At 38.5% G+C, this 18,407-nt stretch overlaps 1 protein-coding gene across 14 annotated transcripts in view; it reads right to left on the bottom strand.

Annotated features, from left to right (window-relative positions):
- ROBO2 (roundabout guidance receptor 2) overlaps window positions 1-18,407 on the bottom strand; it is a 1,336,704-nt gene that overhangs the window by 66,288 nt on the left and 1,252,009 nt on the right. For 8 of the 14 annotated variants that reach the window (XM_060770530.2, XM_060770529.2, XM_060770533.2 and 5 more), the window contains one exon: window positions 8,334-8,516. In XM_060770530.2, coding sequence (XP_060626513.2) covers window positions 8,334-8,516 — 183 coding nt within the window. Of the gene's footprint in view, window positions 1-5,593; window positions 5,621-8,333; window positions 8,517-18,407 lie in introns of all 14 variants that reach the window. The other 6 variants (XM_060770531.2, XM_060770520.2, XM_060770527.2 and 3 more) reach the window with 1 other exon arrangement.

The raw sequence follows: 18,407 nt of genomic DNA on the forward strand, positions 1-18,407 counted from the left end.
ATTACATAAGAAAAGGTTGACCTCCCTACAATAAATTGGTTCCATGGCAGAAGACTTGTACACATGACACATTGGTTGATCCAAAGAAGACCTTTACACATCAAACTCGGGCTAAGGAAAAACTTTATTAAGGCAATGGACAAGCAAAGTGAAGCCTTAATTTATTTGTGACAGATTTTTCCATGCATAAATGATGCAAAGATAAAAGGTGTTTTCACTGGTCCACAAATCCAGTATGTGATGAAGAAAACCACTCTGATGGTCTTCAACAGGGTGCAGAACATGTTGGGTGGACAGCCTTCAATGTTGTTTGTAACTTTCTAGACAACTATAAAGCACCAAATTATATCTAACAGGTTGAAAGTCTGCTTCAGGCACACAAGTGAAGTGTATGAGAGGAAAATCTGTTTTGTTTCCTGATGACACCATTGCTGTCATCGTGTATGCCACTATAGACATACAGCAATGACAATTCACAGCAACTCATATAGCAATGCTTAGGATGTATCACCTTTTTATGAAAAACTGTATGTGCTACAGACATAATAAATCATAGTTGTGTTCAGCATGTTAAAATCTACTTGGTTCACCTAAAATTGTGGAGGAAACAAAACATTCCCAAAAATTGTTGACCAGTGTATCATATCTTTCTAGATAATCGAAGCTTCCCTCCCCCATTGTGTATTACTGTCTATTGTTTTATACTCTTTTATGGTATACAACTTGTGAGGGGTCTATGAATAGAAAGACATGGTATAAAGTAGGGTGTTCCCTGGCTGCTTCCCAGCTGCTAATATTATAGAATGATTGCAGGAAGATTGTGTGCATTGATGTTTGGGGGTGAATGTGTGATGACAGTTGTGTGTATTTGCTTGCAGGTGTGACCTCACTCCCACTAACAACTGAAGCATGAAAAGATTTGGTGCTTTTGAGGGGGGGGGGTGTTAATTGAGCCTCTGCATGACTATGTACACATGTCAAAGGCCTGCTCATAATACGTGGCATTTATAAATTACTGTTCTCCAGCATCAATCCTGGCTAAATGTATGAACCAGAATACAAGCTTGTCAAAAAGATTCCAAAGATTATGTTACTTAAGTTTAGGTCATCATATTGAAGATGCTACCAAAAGTTCTATCAGATAATTTCTCCTTTATAACATTATTGACTGCTGAGTGCCTATTTGAAGTTCGCATAGACTTTTGAGCTTTATTCCTTTGCAAACAGAACATTCCTGAAAAGTCTCACTTACCATTCCTCAGATAGTCTCCATGAATTTTGTACTTGTCTATGTGCTTTTGAACGGCATTAGATTCAGGTCTCTCTTATGTCACTGTCAATGAACAGAACTGACACGCTGGTGGGTTTTCTAATTCTGTAGAAGATGATCATTTTGTTGTTCCTTCAGTTTACACCATGTCATATTTTGCTTCCTAATATCTTTCCAGGCTGTCACTCTCCCCACCTTCACAGCAAACATGCCAAGAGTACTTGGCAAAGACAGGCCTATGTTTTCATACCTATTTGTGGGGAACCACAAGGACCCAAGTTAAGCTTGTCCTGTTAGCCAGCGCCACATCCTGCCAGCTGCCTCTCTCAGCAAGCAATTTTGGCCTCCAACTGAGCCTGGAAAAGAGGCAACTGAAAGTGGGAGAGTTCTCAAAGCCAGGTGCAGAGGGAAACAGCTGCCAGAGAGGTGGGGCTCCCTGAGAGGCCATGAGAAGAGCAGCATGAACATGGAAGGTAAACGGATGCTTACATTCATTGAATAAAGCCTGGCAAAGCAGTAATGGTGCTGAAGGGAAGATTTGAAAGGAATCTTTAGGGAAGAGGCAGGAAAAGGAAAGCTAATACTAGATGGTGATGTGAAAAGTGACGTTTGCGCACAGCAGATCAGGCGAGTGACCATAGCAGAGTTAGAAGAAGCACTCATTTTGCATGTCCCCGCTTTTTAAAACAAACAGACTAAAATCTGGGGCAGTTTCTAAAAAAAATGTTTTGAACCCTGAGTGATAACATGTACCAACTTGAGTAATTCATGCAACTGAGTGAGGTGAAAGGTAACACTATAGGTGGCATGGGCATTCCTGCAAGCTTTCATTTAAATTTGTTAAAAAAGAGGGTGCCTTTGCACCCTAATGGCTCTGCCTATTTATGAACAACTTTATAGCAACCCAACAACTTTAATGTTTGCAAGTATGCTGCTGATGCTTTTCATCAATATAGTGGGCTTGACAGTTTGCATCATTCCTGCATATGCTGAAGTAATCATATACTAGCACAACAAGTATTGGCAGAATTAATCTATAACATGGGAGTCCTGTCATTGCACACAAAATTCCCATTATTAACCTGGGCAAATAGATATTAAATGACAGGAACTGGATGAGCATTGTGTCTGTGACCAAACAAAGCATTCAGTCACTTGTATTGGGTTAGAAAATGTTTGCTTTCCGGTCTTAGCAGCTGTTTAGAATAGTGAGTTTGGATGTTGTGCCTGTGAATTTAGCTTTTAGGGAAAATGTGTTTGCAGGAGAGCTAACAGTCCAGCCAAAGATTCTAGCATTTAAAAGAGGCACTTCAGATAGCTGAAAAGTTCACCCTAGGTTTTTGGCATTTCTAAAGAAATAGAACCTACACAAGTCTTCATTTTTCTAACTGGCTCCAAAAGGGGCTAATTGGCAAGGCCATCAGTTTAACCACTGGTGCCCCTTAGTGGCCAACAAATTGATAATCATGTCCCAGAAAACTTCTGTTGATTTTAATGTCTCTGCCCACCCACACTTTTGAGTCCCAAACAGCATCCAGAAATGATTTCTGGCTCATCTCCTGTTCAAAAAAAAGAAGTGATTTGGCATGCAAAGCTTCAGAGGGATGGAAAATAGTGTGAAGATGTGTCTGTGAGAGATAAAAATAATGGGAGAAATATTGAAAATTCTGACATTGGAAAGTTGGGTTTCCATTGGATATCAGGGCATCGACATCACTCCTGTCCTTCAGGAGGAAAGTAAAGACGTGGTTGTGGGACCAGGCCTTCGGGCAATCTGCTAACTAGGTAAGGACAACCAGACAAATAGGACCGGCAGGACTGATAAATGTGGAAGGAAACTCTGAACTATGAGATAGCGAACAGTGACCAGCAATAAGGAGTAATTGGTTTGTATCGGTTTGTATGAAATTTTTATTGGTTTTATTGGTTTTAGCAGGTATAGATGTAATGTATTGTTGTCGATTGCTAAATTGTGCTATTCTGTTTTATTGCTGTTGTATGTTACGGGCATCGAATTGTGCCTTGGATGTGTAAGCCGCCCTGAGTCCCCTTCGGGGTGAGAAGGGCGGGGTAAAAGTAAACCAAATAAATAATAAATAAATTGGGTTTGTGGAGTGGAATAAATGAGATTGTGGAACTGGGGAAGAAGGAGTTTGAGAATTAGAACTGAAATCAGAAAAAAGGCATGTCTGTGGTAGATGTTCTAAGAAGGCAAGAATCTGTTTTATAGATGTGCATTGACTGTTTTAGAGGTGTGTATTATTTTTTGCATATTTTTTATTTGTGCTTATAGTTAATACCGTTTGAAAAAACTGAATTTTCATTCATTGTCTGGAATCTTATTTATTTTTTTGCCTACTACATATTTAAGCAAAAAAAGTTTCCTTTGGAATAGCATTCATTGAGGACTTGTTATTTTATTGTACATTTGAGTACTAGATCACCACCAAGACTATTTAGTGGAGGCACCAGAGAATAAAGACACCCATTTGGTGGCAGCACTAAGGACAGAAGAAATAGGGTTTAAGTTAGATTTCCTCTCTTCCTACAACTTGACATATGCATTTGGAGGCACCATTTTGTATTGGCTGTGGTGCTTCTTTGAAGATTGGTTCCATAAGATGATGCTGATATCTAATAATTATATGTGTGTTCAGTGACTTGGCCAGTTCTGCATAGTTGATCTTGTCTCTCATGATACGTAAGAACTACATGGAGGCATTAATGGGGCAGGATAAGAACTAAAAAAAAAAATAGCGGCTTAATCTGGGCAAGACAGATCTGTTCCTGATCAGGAAGAAGATGGAATACAACTTCAACATTTGGATAGGGTAACACTATCCTTAAAGAAATGAGTTCATGCTTTGGGAATGTGCTTGGTTTTATATCTGGATGATCAGGTGGCAGCTGTGATCAGGAGTAACTTTGGTCACCTTAGATGGGTGCTTTAGCTGCATCTGTTTCTCTAGAGAACAGAATCTGATCACAGAAGCGCATGCCTTCATTATATCTAGCTTCAGTTGCCACAATGCAACCAATATGGTTCTACCTTATAGAAGCTTCAGTTAATTCAGAATTCTGCATCAAAGCTATTGATGGGACTTCCTTGTGGGATTATGTAATGATATTGGCCAGTGACAAACATGGTTTGTCTCCTGGGCATAATTGAAAATGTTGGCTACTGTATTTAAAACATTAAATGGCATAGGAAGCCAGGACACTTTTGGCCCATCTCTATCCATATCTTCCTGTATGAAGGTCTCCATTCACAGATTTTGTGCAGTTTCACACTCCCTTCTGTTTTTCTCTTGGTGATGACTGATTTCTTTCAGCTGGTTTTTCCTTTCATGTTTTATTTTTTTTAATTTGACTGCTCATCTTGCTTTTTTGGTTTTGTTACTGAATGAAAATGTTAAAGGTATTGTAAGTTTTTCTGCATGGTGCTTACAAATATCAAACATAAATAAATATTTAGTACCAATATCCTAATTTAGAGACTAAGTATTAAAATGGACGAGAAAGGTCCACTTTGTGGATTTTGCCTGCTCAAAGTGGAGAAGGAACAGGTAAAAAATGGTGAAAAGAAAAAAAAATGTCTCAACTGTGTCTGTTTATCTATAGTTTTCTTTGTCCTCACATATGTGGGTTGACTGTTTACAATCTGCCACTTCAGCCACAGTTCATTTATTTTTCACACAACTTAATTAGCCTTTACTATAATTGTGTACCGTATGTTAGATCTGCTATAGAAACTATATGCAGGAAGTAATTTTCAGTTCGCGCTTTACAAATATTTTTGTTTACTCTAACACTATATTTCTGTGGATTTGATGTAACAGAATAAGTTGTTACATGTATGTGTTACATACTCAGTTTGTACTGGGAAAATATGGGAATAGACTATGTCTTGCATATATTTAAGACCAAACAGAATCCACAGAGAGTAGGAAGCAAAGTCTTTTTAAAAAAATTTAAATTATCTTTGAGATTTTATGTGTAATATATATATATATCCATTTTCATTATGGTTTCCCATGAAATAATTATTATGCATTAATGAATGCCCAATAACTTGTTTTCAAAACAAAACTAAAAAAGATTTTTAAAAACCTGAAAATCTACTGTATAGAACTAAAAGTAAAGATATATTAATTCTAGCTTTTTGCTGAAATAGATAAGGTCAATGCCAATTTTGAAAACTGATGCACAGAGTGCTTCTTCTTGCCTGTAGGCTTTGTGTAATCTGAATGATTGGACAGGATTTAACCACTATATACTTAATTTGCATGTTGTTGGGGTAAGAGACAGACTAATGGACAGTACCTGCTGGGGTGAAGGTGAAGGACTGAACTGCAAAACAAGAAAAGTAAATACATAATGAGTTACAAACCTTGCTAAGAAGTGTGAGTTATAGGGGGTGAGAGTCCTTCAAAACTGACTTATGCATATTATTTAATCATGTGCAAATTCTAGCAACTGAGCTTTAAGCAAGAGTCAGCCAACAGCCCATGAGGAATAAAGGATTGAACGAGGTGAATGGAAACAATTGACAATTATATTTAATAGTAGAAAGACATGCAATTGCCCCCATAGATGGTATGATCAGCTCCGAAATGTAACTTCTTATGAACGTCCCACTTTCAAGCAAATGCAACATTTTTCAAGTCAGCCAGATGTCTTAACATGTCATGAATGTAAATTTCATATACGTAAGTATCTGGGTAAATTAACATCTATTTTTCATAATATTTGCTGCTGACCAATGACATACGATTGGCAGCTAAAAACTATATCTCCTACACATTTTAATATACATTGTACACATACTTACATATATGTTAAAATTGCACATTGTTAGACAATGCAAGACCATTTCCCCAAACATGCTGTCTTTCATAACACCAAGACCAAACAGTTGATAATATGAATCATTTCATTAGCACGAAAAGGACTAAACATGTTATGTATTTAGCACATCTGATGCTTATGAAAGCCTAACATTATGGATTGAAACTCCTAAACCCTGAATGTTTTGATTATGAAGGCATCCAATAAGATGGTAACAAGCATGACAGCTTTCAATGTCAGTGACCTTGCCATATCTTAGCTTCTAAACAAAGTTGATGATTTGTTTAAAAAAATCAGAAAAAAACAGAAACTATCATTATTATATACCTAATGGAAAAGAGAGAAAATATGTGAAGCAGCACAGTCTATGAATAATGTAGCTTTACAACCATGGTTCACAGTACAGAACTACTAAAAAGACAACAGGAATCTAAAGTCAGATTTGTGAATGATATAGCCAAATGCAATTCTGTTTAAAATTTAAAGGTTTCTTAGATATTTCTTCTTCTTTAGAAATAATAAAGTTCCAAAACTGATGGCCACATTCTATAGAAATTAACAAATCAATGTTAATATTCTTATTCAATTGCTGTGTGATACATGGTCATATAAGTTTAGCCTCCCTAACAGACTATACAATTGTTTTTTTCTTTTGTGTTGATTAAAAACTAGCTACAAAGTGTGGTTATTGTTTAAATAAGGGGTGTAATTCAAATAGTCACTAAACAAGAGAAACATTTCCTAGGCACATATTGGCTTTTCTCAGCATTCTTCTTGATCACGAAATCCTCAACACGTGACCAGAATTCCCTTGCTGCTCCATCTTTGATCAACATATGCCCCTTGCCTGTATTCATCTATACTGTACAGGCTACATGGGCACACAACTTTATGTGATCAAAAATAATGGAACACAGAGAAAACCAAAGGGTTCAGAGGTTCCATTGTTCTCTTGGATTCTATCAAAAACCAGAAAACGCAGCTAATCAGGAAGTCTCACCAAAATTACAATTGTGTTTTTAAAAAACGAATACATAGTTTTATTCCCAAATAACTTTGGATCACAATGTGATCATACAATGTGAATTAATTCTAAGTAAAATAACTATTACTGTTTTCTTGAATAAACTCTACTGTGTGGGAATATAATTCCCAATAGCTAAATTTTCTACATTCTTTCCCCTCTTTTCAAGGTCTAAAATCACCTTGGTGTAAGTGACTAATTACTAGGGCTAGGCGGTTTCGTTTCGTAATTTCGTAATTCGTTTAAAATTCGTTTTTTTAATAACGAAGCGATATTGAACCATTCAGGAGCAACTAAAAAACAAAACGAATTTTTCCAATTCGTTTCGTAATTGTTTCGTAATTGATTAGTTATTGATTCGTAAATGTTTCGTTATTATTTCCGCATGTCTGGTGCAAGTTTTAGGGTTGCTGTTTGTTTTCTCAGTGAAAAAAAGTATAATTATCACACCAACAGTCAACAACAGAGGGAGAGGGAAGCTTCTGAAGTTTTTTTAGCGTATTGCGCGATCGCGGCCGCCATTAACGACGCGATTCGTAATCGATTCATAATTGTTTCGTAATTGTTTTATGATTTCCGAAATTTTGTAAATATCGAACTTTTTTTAAGGAAAATTTTGGAATTCTTTTAAATAACAAAAGCAAAAAACCCCTAAAAACGAATCGAGTTTAGAAAAAAAAATCCGTGTTTGGACAGCCCTACTAATTACATTTACTTCTAGGCACCAAAACATTTTTTTCTCATGTAAGCTACATTTAGTCATGACTGCCTGATGAAAACCAATGGAAGAAATCAGTCGTGAGTACCTTAAAATCCATTTGTTCATATGAAACATTAGTCTTCAGTTAGTTTAGTTTTAAAACTCCCAATTTAGTCGCACACTTTCTTATTCACTTTTGCAAGTGTAATGTTGGTATTAGGGCCCTCTGTCATATTGATATTTTGCCTTCAACAAAATAACCTCAATGTAAAGTAAAATAAAAAATTCTTAGGTATTTTATATCAGATGTACTGATTATGAGAATATTAAATAATGCCCTGTAGCAATGATGAAATGTATTACAGAGCAATGGCCCAAAGCTCTTAATCTCCCTGTTCTTTTGCACCCAACTGAGCAAGCATACAGTATGCCCTGAACTAGCCATGTTTTTGTTGAACATCAAACAGTTACAGAATAATTCCTATTCTTACCTGCATAATTGCTGAGCCCCTTCCTTTTCTTTCTGCGCCAGTACAGCCAGATGCTGAAACCCATGAGTATTACCCAACATGCACCACCAATTCCAGCTATAAAGGCAGGTTGCTTGACAACATCTGTGATTTGTTCGGTTATGCTGTTGTTGTTTTCTGTTATAACAACTTCATTACGACCTCCTAGGTAGATTTTTTAAAAAGATAATATCAAAGAGTATTAGAAATGCTGGAAGACAAGATAATTATTTTAAAGATCCTAAGTATGGCAACAAATAGAAATTATCAACAGCTCAGCATTTTTTACTGGTCTTTGGCAAATTGTAGGTAAGATATGGTGAAACTCTTGCCTATAGTTTCATTGATAAGGAAAATAAAATCCACAAAGAAAAGAAGTAGAGATATCGAAGAATTCAATGTTTTATCAGTCTGGTGGATTTTGTGTACTGGGTATACATAACGTATGCATATCCAGTTGTCATCCACAGTATGCTTCATGGCATTTTTCTTGCATGAATGTGCTTAATTTATTATTCAGCAAATACTTCAGTCAGAGACAGATTTAATAACTATACTTCCTGTCCCCTGATCATGCTGAAGATTGTACAGAATGAGACATATGACATAATCATAAAGTTCCATGGATTCGCCTTACATTGGGATGAATGCATGGGCTCCCAGTGGATGGCTTGGAGAACCTGACACACCATGCCCAGCATCACCCTCCCTACCATGCCCCTCATTCTATGGGGGAAGTGTCACTGCCTGGCTTCCTCCCATTGCTGGTGAAGCAATATGGGAACGTTCCAGTGTTGCTGCAACGATGTGTGTGATTCCTCTCCCTTTTCAGCACTGAGCCTATATGCCTGTGAGTTATATGAAGACTCCATACTGAAAATGGAGATGAAGCAGCATATGATGGGCAAATCAGCCTGTGTGGTGAGGTGGATACAGGTAGAGGATGGGATTCATCAACTATTCTAATGGCAGTGTTTACTCTATAGTACAGGATGAGTATGTCTTATCCAAAATTCTTGGGACCAGAGTATTCCATAGTTTGGATTTTTTTGGATATTGGAATATTTCTATATACATAATGGAGAGATTGGACTTCAGACTAAACATGAAATTAATTAGTATTTCATATACATCCTATACACATAGCCTAAAAGTAATCTTATTAAATATTTTTAATAATTTTGTGCATGAAACAAAGTCTGTGTATATTTAACCATCAAAAAGAAAAGGTGTCATTACCACGGACACCACTTGGACAATATTGGATTTGGGAATATTACTGATTTCTGGATCAGGGATACTCAACCTGCATTCTGAAATTCCTAGATTTCCTTGTGTCAATGTAACAGAGTACATTCTACATTCACTTCCTCTCCCTCTCTTTAACAAAGGATGTATGATCCAAGCCAATATATGGTAAACTTTCTAATGATGTAAGATGGCTAGAATTATTTTTATTTTATTAATTAAAATTAATTGGAGCATTACTGAACTAAAAAAGAAAGAAATACTAATGTGAGCCATCTTTGATAGCTTTCATCTTGCTATAAAGCATACAGAAAAGAGGTAATTCATTCTAGTTGAGAAAGAAATTATGCCTCCAGAGTGCAAATTAATCATATGACAGTTATAGATCTCCTAATGAGCAAAACAAATAATATGCAGCATAAGGCATTTGCTGGATGACCTTGTTTTGGAAAGAACTAGATCCCTACCCACTTTTTTGGCTTTTAAATTTGTGGGTGGGAGGCAAGAGTTGAGTTAATGCATAATTCACCCAGAAGCAGAATAGGGCCATTGAACTAGATGCAATAGTAGGGGAAACCAAGATAGTGATTAGGCAGGGTTAGATCCAGCCTGAATCTTCATAATTTGGATTAAATTCAGAGTGATTAAAGTGATTTCAAAGCGATTTGGGAATTTGGAAGTATCCTTGCCATTTCAAAGCCACTGTCACCACAACTCAGGAAGTGATTCGGAAAAGATCCAGGGTTTGGAAGCAAGCAGCAGCTTGCATGCTGGGATGCTTGCCTCCAGCCAATGAGGGGAAACCATGTGGGGAGGGGCAGGGTTTCGGCAAGGCTCCAGCCAGGGATGTGAAAGGAAAAGGACTAGGGCAGGCTGCTTGGGTGGGAAAGGTGCCACAGCACCGCTTAGCAAAGGAACAACAGGGTTGGGAACAACTACTTTCCTTGGGGAACCAGACCATAAAAGTTTGCAGCCCTCCTTTCTCTGCCTGGGTTTACACATTGTTATTTTGGAAACTAGAAATCTCCTAATTTAGTGAGGCTTCCCTGCAGCCGCGCATCTCCATTTCGCCAAGAAGAAACAGAAAGGAAAACCATTCATTGGCTAGATCATGCACTGTTCTTGCCTGTCTGTTATTTCTGCTGTTTTCTCCCTTCCCTTCTCCACTTTCCTTATCTCTCTTCCTTTCCCCTTTCCTTTTCTCCTCTAAATCCAGCCTGTTCAGGAAAACATGGGGGGGGGGGCATTTTACTAGGTTCCCCAGGTATGTTAAAAGTGGCATACATTTTTTTTCTGGGAACTGACAAAATAAATTGAACTGAAGGAATAAAGGCAATGTGGCCGAGTGAGATTTAAAGAAAAAAAAGGGGGGAGGGGGAGAGAAGTACATATGTCCTTGGAAACGTTCTTAGTAACTTGAGTTTCCTGAGAGAGAAAACTCCATGTTTTCCTGAACGGGCCAGGATTTGGAGGAGAAAAGGAAAGGGGAAAGGAAGAGAGATAAGGAAAGAGGGGAAGTGTTGTGGTTCAGCACCAACTTGATGGGAATGGGAGTGAGGAGAGTGATGGGAATGAGAATAGTGCAGATGTGGGCTCTCAGTTTTCTTCCCATGAATTTAGAGACAGGCCTGTGTCTTCAGAATCTAGAGACAGGCCTGTGTCTTCAGAAGATTGGAATGTAGTTGATAAGGCAGATGCTGGGAAGCAAGGTCGCGCTGGGCAGGTGTTGCGAAGGAGTTCGCGGCTTGCAGCGAAGTGTTGACCTCATCTGTGGGAAAACTGCTCGTTAAATGCTTGTTTGATGTTTGCTGTTTTGATGTGTAACGTATAAGTAACCTGCCTGGAAATCGATCCTGTGTTAGTTTCAACGTTGCGATATGGCTTGCTGTAGCTCCAGCTCGGGGGCTAGGGATTCAGAAACGGCCTGCTTCATGTAACCTTAAGCTACTTCCTGGTTTTGGCTTGCTGCTTTGCTTCATGTCTCCTGCTTAACTCCAAAGGATTATATTGGATTTTTTACCTTGTACCACTGAACTTCTACTGCCTATACTTTGATTGTTTCAATAAACTTCCTACCTCTCAAGCTTGGCTGGTTTTGTCAGAGAAAGCAAGGTGAATCTATTCTGAGGCACAACAGGAAGGGAGAAAAACAGCAGGAAAAACATCAGTTTAAACCAGTGTGGATGGATACCTTTCCTATCGTTTCTCCCCCGTGTCAGTTTAAACCAGTGTGGATGGGATGTATCCGCATCAGTTTAAACTAGTGTGGATAAGATGGATCCGCGTCAGTTTAAACCAGTGAGGATGGGATGGATCTGCGTCATTTTAAACCAATGTGGATGGGATGGATCTGCATCAGTTTAAACCACTGTGGATGGGATGGATCTGCAGTTTAAACCACTGTGGGTGGGATGGATTTGCGTCAGTTTAAACCACTGTGGATGGGATGGATCTGTGTCAGTTCAAACCACTGTGGATGGGAAGGATCTGCATTGGTTTAAACCACTGTGGATGGGATGGATCTGCATCAGTTTAAACCACTGTGGATGGGATGGATCTGCAACAGTTTAAACCACTGTGCATGGGATGGATCTGTGCCAGTTTAAACCAGTGTGGATAGATTCCTTTCCTCTCCTCTCTCCCCCCCCCCCCGTCTGTTTTAATAGGTGTGGGTGGGATGGAAATGGATCGGTTTAAACCAGTATGGATCGGATGGATCTGCATCAGTTTAAACCAGTGTGGGTGGGATGGACCTGCATCAGTTTAAACCAGTGTGGATGGGTTCGTTTCCTCTCCTTTCTCTCCCATGTCAGTTTAAACCAGTGTGGATGGGATGGATCTGCATCAGTTTAAACCACTGTGGATGGGATGGATCTGTGTCAGTTTAAACCAGTGTGAATAGATTCCTTTCCTCTCCCCACTCCCCTGTCCATTTTAACCACTGTGGATGGGATGGACCTCCGTCAGTTTTAACCAGTGTGGATGGGATGGACCTCCGTCAGTTTTAACCAGTGTGGATGGGATGGATCTGCATCAGTTGAAACCACTGTGGATGGGATGGATCTGCATCAGTTTAAACCACTGTGCATGGGATGAATCTGTGCCGGTTTAAACCAGTGTGGATAGATTCCTTTCCTCTCCTCCCCCTCCCCGTCCGTTTCAATCGGTGTGGGTGGGATGGAAATGCATCGGTTTAAACCACTGTGGATTGGATGGATCTGCATCAGTTTAAACCAGTGTGGATCGGATGGATCTGCATCAGTTTAAACCACTGTGGATCGGATGGATCTGCATCAGTTTAAACCACTGTGGATCGGATGGATCTGCGTCAGTTTAAACCAGTGTGGATGGGATGGAAATGCATCGGTTTAAACCACTGTGGACCGGATGGATCTGCATCAGTTTAAACCAGTGTGGGTGGGATGAATCTGCATCAGTTTAAACCACTGTGGATGTGTTCCTTTCCTCTCATTTCTCTCCCATGTCCGTTTTAACCAGTGTGGATGGGATGGATCTGCATAAGTTTAAACCAGTGTGGATGGGATGGATCTGCATCGGTTTAAACCACTGTGGATGAGTTGGATCTGTATCAGTTTAAACCAGTGTGGATAGGTTCCTTTCCTCTCCTTTCTCTCCCGTGTCAGTTTAAACCAGTGTGGATAGGATGGATCTGCATCAGTTTAAACCACTGTGGATGGGATGGATCTGTGTCAGTTTAAACCAGTGTGGATAGATTCCTTTCCTCTCCCCACTCCCCTGTCCATTTTAACCAGTGTGTATGGGATGGACCTGCATCAGTTTAAACCAGTGTGGATGGGATGGATCTGCATCAGTTTTAACTAGTATGGATGAGATGGATCCGCATCAGTTCAAATCAGTGTGGATGGGATGGATCTGCATCAGTTTAAACCACTGTAAATGAGATGGATCTGCATCAGTTTAAACCGGTGTGGATGGAGTCCTTTCCTCTCCTTTCTCTCCCACATCAGTTTATACCACTGTGGATGGGATGGATCCACATCAGTTTAAACCAGTGTGGATGGATTCCTTTCCTCTCCTTTCTCTGCCACCTCAGTTTAAACAACTGTGGATGGATTCCTTTCCTTTCCCAGTGGTTTTAACCACCGTGGATGGATTTCTTCCCTTTGCTATCCCCCTCCCCTTTTCTGGAGTAAAACATCTATTTTCAAAGTAAAGACCACCCAATGAAACAGGAAATAACACTTTGAAACCATTAACAAAGGATTCAGAGGTCTCCGAAGTTTTGAAAACTTCAAACTTTTTTTCTGTTAAAATCGGAATTGACTTTAGATCTGAATCACCATCCGAAATGAGTTTTGAACCATTGTTTTTGGATCAAACAAGCCTAATAGTGATGTATCCTTCAACAAGAGAGGAAATTTTGATTGTTGTATGTAACATTTCAACTGCTTAAACTGTGGTCATCACTTTCACACACTCTCTACAACCAGAAATACAAGATAAATTAATTGAAGCAACATTTTCTTGGGTAAATTAATCATTATACAAATTATTCATTATACAATACTGAATTACCTAAAGGGATTCAAGAGTCTGATGTCTTGACAACTATATTTCAATAAATTGTGGGAATACAGCTCGTTCCACATCAAAGGACTGTAAATTGCATCATTTCAAAAAGCTTTGCAGTTACTAGCTTGCTCCAAAATGCAGGATTAATTTGTATGAGAAAGAGTTTATTTTTGGGATTAGACACTTTAATGATTACCGTACTGTTTGCACTCACAGAAAAATCCTGGAAAGCAGTCTAATATTTTGAGCTAGTTAATCACTAGTAAACGTCATTTTTGGTGCCCCACACTTTGTAATTTACTTTCCAGAAGCTTTTTAGATGAGGTATTTGATACATGTCCTATTACTTCACAAAAGATACATTTATACATATCTACCAAGAGAGAGAGAGAGAAAGAGAAATCTTGTACTGTTATCAGCGTCTCAAAAGGAACATTGGGAGTTGGCAACTTGCACACATTTTGTACTCTTCTTGCTTGGCTGCAATAAGGATATGGATTTTATATCTGCCTTTGCTTTTCCTATTAGCATCTTTCATGTGTGAAATAGCAGGATGTAGGTTGCATGGTGCATTAGACTATAATCCTACTTTATGGAATATTATCTCCAAAATGCTTCCAACCTTCCTTTTTGAAAAATAAAAGATTTTGCAAAGAATGAGAGGCAATTTTAAAAAGGTAAAATGGGGGATGGAGAGCCAGAAAACCCACAAAGCTTTGGATGAAATGTCTTGAGATGGCACTTGGCAATGTGACTACTTGTTTAGTATCCATACATGTGTAGAAATCAGGGTCGTCTTATATCCAAGCAAAAGACTGACTTCAAACTACAAGCTGCTGGTATGATAGAAGATTTCCAGTGTAAAGCCTCCATGAAGGGAACTAAACTCTTTAAAATGGGAAGGTAAGTAACTTACACTAAACCAAAATACCATTATGTTGATAAATAATGAAAAAGGGAATATTGAAACATATATGATGGTTTGCATGGTAGTCCAGGAAGAAACAGCACTGTTTCAAAGAAGCCTATTTCAAGTAGGTAAGACCTTACCAATGTGAGACACAATACTCATATCTATACAATTTATTATAACTCAAAAATCATGCCTAATTATTTTAAGGTACAGTAGGCAATGGACTCAAGAAATTTTGGCCAGTGTTTGCTCAATATTAGTTTTAGGCAGAAATGCTTATTCTCTCTGATAACTGGTATTGCTATTTGCAAAATAAGGAATGTAAAGTGTAGTGCATCTTCAACATTTCTTATTTTCATTGGCCAAGCCAATCAAATCAGTAAACTGGTTTACTCTCCAATTCAGCCTGTAAATCATACAGCAATAAAATAGAGCTTAATTAGAGTTTAATTGTAAATTTCTTGGTCAAAATTGTCAAATGTTATTGTACTAATTTCTAAACTAACTAGATTAGTGATGAAGTTTATACTTCTCTTATAATGCCAGGACATTCATACACCATGAATAAGTAAATATATTTCTGTTTCAGTCTAATACCCTTCTGTGGGGTTTCCAAGGTATGGAACCTAAGGTTTGGCCTAGATATAATTACTTTGGTGGAATAGGTAGCTAAAAAAACCACTGGAAGAGTTGAACTGAAATTTTAAAATGAGCCAAATGTTTCATTCAACAGAGGTACAGCACTCTCTGGATGTCATCAGCTTTCAAATAGCACTTTGCTGGTGTAAATCCATCAAACGTTTCTGAGGCCTTTCTGTTCATACAAGGAAATCAGACGCTGCTTATGGTATGTGACAGAATAAAATACTTGAAACCCAGGGGAATGACATGGCATAAACCAAGGAATTGCTATAATTTGCAGTGTCCACTCTGTAGAATGCATTTCATTCCTCCTGACAGCTTCCTGAATTGTGACTGTGGCTATAGGTAAGATCAGCTTTATTTTTCATTACTTGTTCTTATTCCTCTAGCCTGAATCCATGCTAGGCAGGTGATGGAATGGCATTTTATTCCCTGTGCACCCTGCATCTTAATATCGCACCAGCTGCATCTACTATGAAGTTAGAATCCCTTTTCACTTAATGTGGAACAGGGCTCCTCCCCGCCAAAAACAGCCCTCCAAGGGAGTTTTCAGAGGGTTCCAAAGTCCCCTGAAGGCTCTTCGTCAGAAAGGCTGGCTTCCAAATTAGGTCAATGTACTTTTAAGTTAGCAGCTTGGCAGCTTGTTCTCCCCTTCAGTGCCTTGCAATTACATGTGCAAAAGTAATAATTCATTTAAATGTCAGAATAACATATGCTTTGTGATTTCAGCAGCTGAACATAAATGAATATGGATGTACACTTCCCATTGATGTTCAACAGAATTAATGTAAGTGTTACGATTTGGAGAAAGGTGGCATTAATTTCATTTCATTATATTTAATCAGAATACACATGCATATGAACACACACACATATATCAGGCTAGCTATCGTTGTGCTGCTTTATATATTGCAGGTGCTTCCATAACAATCCTGTCTGTTCAGCTAATTAGATCATAGACAAAGGAGGTGTGCAACCAGCAATGCTCCACTGTTTCTGCAGACAAAGGTATAATGAAATATAATGCCCCTCCTATTGGAAAGTGATGAAGAACAATACTAATTTGCTGGACCAGAATTAATTAGACAGATCACAGTCAATTGCACCTGTGAAAGTTTACAGCTGTTTTCCATATTATTACACCACTGATCAGCTCTATACATAGGATAGCTGTTGAGTGAATTAACAGAAGGACATTCCATATCAAGTTATATCTTTTCTCCTCTCCCTCGCTCTGTCTCTCCCCAATGCTTTTTGATTCTACATTGCTTTTTCTCTTTAAAATGCCCACTACTTTTGAGAGCCTGTTGCTGTCCTGCTTACAAATCATAGGTATGCTCTTAGAGTGTGCTTTAACCTAGCAGCTTCTTTCTTAAAACTTTCCATCTGGAAGAATATGGTGGTACCTGATGCCTTCTGTCTTGGTAATTTTATTTTCATTCATCTCCATCTTCTTGTCTCTGTTTTTTTAAAAGGGGATTTATCTCTATAATCCATTAATTGTTTATGTGAGCATAGGTTGAGTTCCCCTTATCAAAATGCATGAGACTTGAAGTGTTTTGGAATGCCTGTGTTTCCAGATACACACATAATGAGGTATCTTGGAACTGGGACCCAAGTCTGAACATGAGATTCATTTATATGCTATATATACCTTATCTGCATATACTGAGGGTCCATCAAGACAGAGCCCAAACCACATGAGTTTGCACGCTTTTACCAGAGATGTCAAAATAATGTTCTGGTAAAACTGAATTAATTGAATTAAAAGCAAAATAATTCCAGACAAAGCAGGGAAACCCAGCTTTGTTCCAAGTTAATTTGATGACCTGTAAGACCTGGATCTTTGATAAAATCCAGGTCTTTCCAGGTATGGGCCCAGTGTGGATCAGATCACACGAGCCCCAGGCCCAACCCACACAGCCCTCTCATGCTTTTTGAGCTCAATGAGCCTGGAAAATACAGAGGGCACCAACTCCCTCCCCAAAATCCCCCAAAGAAGCCTGTAAAAATTAAAAGAACACACCAAGCTACCATTAAAGCATTTCTGGAGTCTTCCTGACATGTAGAAATGATGCTCTAGGAGGTGGGAGGGTGAGGAGAAAAATTGATACTCACTCCCCTCCCCCATCTCCTGGCACATCATTTTTTTTGTATTAGGAGGAGTCTAAAAGTACTTTAATGACATCTGGGTAAGCACTTTCAATTTTATAGGCTGGGGGGGGGGGAGGTTGGGGGTGTCTGGATGCCCATCCAGAAGGTACCAGGAGGACATCTAGACACCCCTCTAGGGGTTTAAATGTGCACCTAAGCATGTTTCTTAAATCCGCTTCGGTGTGCATTTAAATGCTGTTTGGAAGCGGCCTGAGTCTCCTTGTGGAGGGAAAAAGCAGGGTATAAATCAACTTAACAAACATAACAAACACAATAAACATAATGAAATATTGATGGTAAAATTACACAATATTTTAAAAACAATGTTGTACACTGAACCATCAGAAAGCAAAGGTGTCACTATCTCAAAATGTGAGCAATTTTAGAGTATTTTGGATTTTGAAATCTTGGATAAATGATGTTCCATACAGTACAAAATGAGGAAAAGATTAAATGTGAAACTCCATTCTTTATTTCATAGAATGCTCATGCCATTTGATTATTTTGAAGGTACAGACTGGTCCTCATTTAAAACAATTTCTATT

Source organism: Anolis sagrei, chromosome 3, assembly GCF_037176765.1.
Source record: "Anolis sagrei isolate rAnoSag1 chromosome 3, rAnoSag1.mat, whole genome shotgun sequence".
Classification (NCBI taxonomy): Eukaryota; Metazoa; Chordata; class Lepidosauria; order Squamata; family Dactyloidae; genus Anolis; species Anolis sagrei.